General features: G+C 37.2%; 1 protein-coding gene across 7 annotated transcripts in view; it reads left to right on the forward strand.

The window, feature by feature from the left end:
* Pds5b (PDS5 cohesin associated factor B) overlaps positions 1 to 6,058 on the forward strand; it is a 138,889-nt gene that overhangs the window by 122,916 nt on the left and 9,915 nt on the right. For 5 of the 7 annotated variants that reach the window (XR_004109703.1, XM_031338845.1, XM_031338843.1 and 2 more), the window contains 3 exons: positions 595 to 657; positions 1,504 to 1,649; positions 3,378 to 3,483. Coding sequence is in view for 6 of the 7 variants with exons in the window: in XM_031338845.1 (XP_031194705.1) it covers positions 595 to 657; positions 1,504 to 1,649; positions 3,378 to 3,483 (315 nt within the window). In the remaining variant the exon portion in view is untranslated. The remainder of the gene's footprint in view (positions 1 to 594; positions 658 to 1,503; positions 1,650 to 3,377; positions 3,484 to 6,058) is intronic. The other 2 variants (XM_031338847.1, XM_031338846.1) reach the window with 1 other exon arrangement.

Raw genomic sequence — 6,058 nt, forward strand, 5'->3', positions numbered from 1 at the left:
TATATATACATATATACATATATATATATAGTGTCTGAAGCTGCAAGCCCTTGATCATGTGGTATGAAAAAAACACAGCATAGACACTGGGATAGGTCCAAGGGTCTGGGAGCAATACAAGAATAGTCATAAACCAGACCCCAATACAATGTTACATAAGCCTTCTCAGAGACTCTTCTCTAAGTTTATTGAATAACAGAACTTGGGAAGCACCATTGTCATCTTTGTATTGAAAGTAGTATACCAATTAAGATCTTGGTCGCATATCTAGATTTAAAATGACCTTGTATGTTTACCTAAAGTTATTAAAGGGCTTGTCTCTTTTTTACACAGCTCACTTTGATATGAGCAGCATAGCAAGTGTCTGTGTGGCTTCGTGTCTTGAGTACTGTGCAGGAGTGGGTGTTGTCTGGCACGTTGATACTAGAATTGCTGTGAGGTTGATCTGTTAGTACCACTGCCTGAAACTTCATGTTTGAACTAATTAGCTTAAATAAATATGAGCTTAAAATAAAAGCTCTCGTGCACTTGCTGGCTTTCATTTCTCACAGGAGCTATCACAGTCCACTGACTGCTTTTTCTCTTTGCTTACAGAATTTTAGTAACACCAAAAATTACCTGCCTCCAGAAATGAAATCGTTTTTCACTCCTGGAAAAGTATGTTTTGAGAATTGTTTTAGTATTTATGTGGTAATTAATTTTAGTGTGATTATTGACCTAATTATATTATTTTACTTCTTTAAGAATTTTTATGTCTCAAGGTAGGAAATATATAGTTAGCTGTTTTCCATTTGTAGGCTTAAAGATTAATTGTGCTTACTATGTAGATGCCAGCTAAGATGTGCTTTAAAAAAAGCTTACAGCAAAACTATGAAGACCTTTATCCTTTAGAATTTTTATTTATTTATTTTTCTTTTTTTTTGGTTTTTGAGACAGGGTTTCTCTGTGTAGCCCTGGCTATCCTGGAACTCACTCTGTAGACCAGGCTGGCCTTGAACTCAAAAATCCACCTGCCTCTGCCTCCCAAGTGCTGGGATTAAAGGCGTGCACCACCACCACCGCCTGGCTTGAGAATTTTTATACTAATCTAGATAAAAATCTTTAAAAATATGTCTTACATTCTTCCATACCAAGGCTTTGTTTTCATGAGTGGTCTTATATTTCATTTATTGCCTTAATCTGTGAAAATCTTTTCCTCCAAATAACAAAAACTCAGTTGCTCTATTATCTCTCGGGGTTTACTATTTGTCTGTTCTGAAACTACCTTGCTAGGTAGCCCAGGCTTACTTTGAATTTGCAGTACTCTTACCTCAGCTTCCTAAGTGCTGGAATCATAGGCATGCACTGTTACAGGTTTTTAATTTATGGAGTGATACTCAAGTTATTATCTTTATTTTGCTTTGAGCTAGATAAACTTTTGTGATTGAAATTGTTGCCAAGAGTTCTTGATATTGTTCTTTTAATGTTAACTGAATAGGAAGAGTTATGTATTTCTCGTTTCAGCCTAAAACGGCCAATGTTCTAGGAGCAGTTAATAAGCCACTTTCATCAGCAGGCAAACAGTCTCAGACCAAATCATCAAGAATGGAAACTGTGAGCAACGCAAGCAGCAGCTCAAATCCAAGCTCTCCTGGAAGAATAAAGGGGAGGCAAGTTCACACACAAGAGATATCATGTTTTATATTTGATTCCAACAAGACTGTGATGTCTAGAATAATACAAATACAAATACTTGATGACAGTGAATAAAGATGAATTGGTAGTTACTGACAAATAACACGTGGCTTTCTATATATAAGCTTACTGGAGTAATCTCTACTAGTACACACACTAACTATTTGACCTCATGGTTTACCAGTTACACAGTTAGTTGTTCACTCATGGCTCATTCATACAGTGGAATAATACCTAAATCATTAAAAATAATGAGATCAGGGACTGGAGAAATGCCTCAGTAGTTAAGAGCACTGGCCAGTCTTCCAAAGGCCCCAAGTTTGGTTCTCAGGAGCTCACAGCCATCTGTAACACCAGTTTCAGGGGTTCTGACACCCTTTTCTAGCCTCTGCAGGTGTTGCATGCATGTGGTGCATAGACATACATGCAAACAAAGCACTCCTATATAGAAAATTCAGGGGCCAAAGAGCTGGCTCACTGTATAAGGCTACCTGCTGCCAAAGCTGGTGGCCTGAGTTTGATCCCTGGGACTAACATGATAGAAGAGGAAAACCAACTCTTTTTGGATATCCTCTGGCCTCTGCATGTGTTTCAGTGCTTGAATGAATTCGTGCATGGACAGTAAATGAAACATGGGGGGCGTGTTTTTGTTTTTGTGTCATTTTTTAAACAGTGAGATCTCTGCTTGGAGTGAACAAGTGAGACCAAGTGTGTAGAGTGCAGTGTTGCAGGGCCTTTACTTGGGAATAGCTTTATAAGCATAGTGGGTTGCTCGCAGTAGGAACTTTTTGGAAAAACATACAACATCTTATCAGTGTTCATAATAACTTAATATGGGTGTGCATTTTATAATGTTTGACATCATTTGAATTTCTTTTTAGTATATGTACGTATAAACTTAGTTTTAAAAGTAGTTTTAACAAGGATTTTTTTTTAAACTTGTAAAATGCATCCTCTTGTTGGCTAGAGCTTGAGATTTAGGAGTTCAATAGTATGTAAACAGTTTTGTTTTTAGACAGGGTTTTTGATAGCCCTGGCTGTTTTGAACATGCGATATAGACCAGGCTGATCTTGAACTCACAGAAATCCTCCTGCCTTTGCCTCCTGAGTTCTGAGATTGAAGATGTGAGTCATCATATCCAGTAAAAAGCTTGAAAAACAAGTAGGCAAGGATGATGCAGAAGACTAGAGCTTTGTAAGAGCACGAGAGCTGTGCGATTATCTCATTCAGCAAGCCTGCTGTAAGCTTATTCTCAGCCCAGCACAGGTTTACATACTAAGTAAAATTGCCAAAAATCACTGTTTGTATTGTAATAGGAGGAAGAAGTCAAATAAGAAATTTACTGACTGTGTGTTATTGCTGCAGAAGAAGTAAAGATGAAATGGGAGCAAGGACAGGGCAGGGCAAGAGGCATGTAGGCCAGCTGGATACACTAACAGCAGGGTTTAATTTCCATGCTCTGCCCCAAAATGAAATCGAATTTTCAAAACATCATATGGTAAAATGAATTTATTATTCATTTCCTTAATTTATTAAATGAGCTACATTGATTACTTATTTGGTGCAAAATATGATAGAAAAATTATCTTTAAAATGAACGAAGTCTTTGCTTTTGCAGTTATAAAGCTATACAGTGAAACAATCAAAAAAGGCTTTAAGGTTTTCTGATTGTAGAAATAACGACGTATGTCTCTATTCAAAGGCTTGATAGCTCCGAAATGGATCACAGTGAAAATGAAGATTATACAATGTCTTCACCTTTGCCAGGAAAAAAAAGTGACAAGAGAGAAGACTCTGATCTTGTAAGGGTGAGATGCTTGGTTGGCTGTGTGATGCTCTTAATTGTATTAGTTTTAGTCATTTTTTGCTTAATTGCTTGCTTTAATTGCAAGTAATTATACTTGCTATTAAATTTGTCATGTTATTCATATTCTGTGGCTTTGGTTTCAAACTCAATATTATAGTTTATTTTGAGGTTATGTGATTCTTGTCTTCAGGTAAATAATCTTAATTCTTTGTTTTTAGAGTCAAACATGTCAGTTCCATACTCAGAATTGTTTGCTTTTTTAACACAGTTTTTTAGACATGGCCTTAGGAAGAGAGAATGGAATGCAGGTCCCAAAGTCTCCCTTCTCATGTTAGAAAGTCCCTTTTAAGTTTTTAATGTTAACAGAAATAGCTTCTATGATAGCTATCATTTGTAAATGTTACTTGAAGACAAATTTGGTGAAGATTCACTGAGATACAGGTTTCATATTCCAGTACAGCCCTGGTACTGGTAACTGGGCCTGTTTGGACTCCCCAGTTGAGCTCTTGAGTGACTGACAGGGCTTTCTGAATCCATTTTCTTGTCTGTAAACTGGATAGTTTGGGCTTTCCAGCCTAATAATAATGAATTATTTATTCAATAACTGAATAAATGAGTTAGCCCAAGTAAGTTGTTGATGCTGTCTCATTGTTACGACTCATGCCTTTGAGCAATAGCTACCATAAAGTAAATAAGGTTGACTCAGAAACAGAGATGAGAATTTTCAATAAAATAATTATTTGCCCTTTTTGTCTCCCACTGACATATTTCAGTTATTTACAAGTTTCTTCAGTTTATCTAGCTAGCTCAGTTGTTCTTTCCATTTATAATTAACATTTTTACTAAATCCTCATTAGTCAACTAGCTGGTCAAAAGTTTTCCCCAGTGGGCTGGAGAGATGGGTCAACAGTTAACAGCACTTGGTTGTTTGTCAGAGGACCCAGGTTTGATTCTCAGCACTGTCTTTAACTCCCCTACTTGGGCAAAGTCCTCCTCTGACCTCCACGGGCACCAGACATGTAGTGCACAGATAACGCATGCAGACAAATACTCATACACACTTGGAAAGGTTTTATACAAGAGGCATTAAAACGTGATAATTTAGAAAAATGTAGGATCAATAACAAAAAGGAGTTATATTACTAGTTTTTTTTTTAAGAGAATCATTTTTTTTGTTTGTTTTTGTTTTTTTAAGACAGGGTTTCTCTGTGTAGCCTTGGCTGTCCTGGAACTCACTCTGTAGACCAGGCTGGCCTTGAACTCAGAAATCTGCCTGCCTCTGCCTCCCAAGTGCTGGGATTAAGAGAATCTTTTAAGTTGGCAAAAAATATATTTTTTAATTCTACTTAAGAAAATTATTTTTGTTTGTTTGTTTGTTTGTTTGTTTTTGTTTTTTTAAGACAGGGTTTCTCTGTGTAGCCCTGGCTGTCCTGGAACTTACTCTGTAGACCAGGGTGGCCTTGAACTCAGAAATCCGCCTGCCTCTGGCACCCAAGTGCTAGGATTAAAGGCGTGTGCCACCACTCCTGGCAAAAATCCTTTATTGTTGTAATCATACGTAAACATGGAATAATTGACAAGCTCATGTTGTTTTTTTTGTAGCAGAAACGAGTGTTCTAAGTTTGAGGACAGTCTTGGCTTTATAGTAAGTTCAAGGCTTGCCTGAATGCTATACATAGGGAGAGTGTTGCCAAGAAACAAAAACAAAACAGCAGCAACAAACCCAAACAAAGGCTAGGGGTGTAGTTTGCTTATCTAAGTTTGATCTTCAGGAACAAAGAAGGAAAGAAGGAAAACCATATATGTGGTGTGTGTGTATGGTATGTGTTCATGCATAGTTTGTGTCTCTCTGGTGAATTTGCTATATCTGATGGACTCTGTTCATCACAGTAATCTCTATGATACTGAAAGACAAGCTGGGCACAAAGTCTTAAACAGAATCTAAGGAAGTAGTAGAGAGCACTTGTATGGGAAATCTTAAGAACCAAGAGACTTGGAAGACTGTTCTTTATTCTTCTGTGAGAAAGAAAAGGTTGAACTGGTGATAGTTTTCTTCCAAGTAAATATGTAGTCAAAGTTTAGTGATTTTTTTTTTCCCGTGTAGTAAGATAAGTAGACATTAAAACAGGACAGTGTAACTAGCATCAGTCCACAAGACAAGGGTCTGTTTAGCTGTAGGCAATGAGGTAGTATATGGCTGTTGCAGTACCCAGAGACTCTTTCTTAGGTTGGGAGAAGAGTCTATAACCTTATCGAATTAAGTTCCTAGAAGAAGAAAAAGATGAAGAGAAACAGGACATCTACCCTGAGGACTCCCCCTTCATGACTCACCTCCACCACTGAAGGCCTTATCTCTAGATAGCCTTATCTCCACACTGGGATATGAGGTCTTCAGCACATGAAGAGGCACAAATTTAGACCATACCTAAAAAGAAAATAAAGGTTGAATGTATTCATAAGAGTAGGTTTCTCGGAAAATGACCTAGACAAAAGAATAATACCAAGAACACAATTGTTTCATAGATAGAAAGTGCTATAACTTTTCTTTCTATCTTTCTTTGTTCTTTCCTTCTCCC

Source organism: Mastomys coucha, unplaced genomic scaffold (assembly GCF_008632895.1).
Source record: "Mastomys coucha isolate ucsf_1 unplaced genomic scaffold, UCSF_Mcou_1 pScaffold22, whole genome shotgun sequence".
Classification (NCBI taxonomy): Eukaryota; Metazoa; Chordata; class Mammalia; order Rodentia; family Muridae; genus Mastomys; species Mastomys coucha.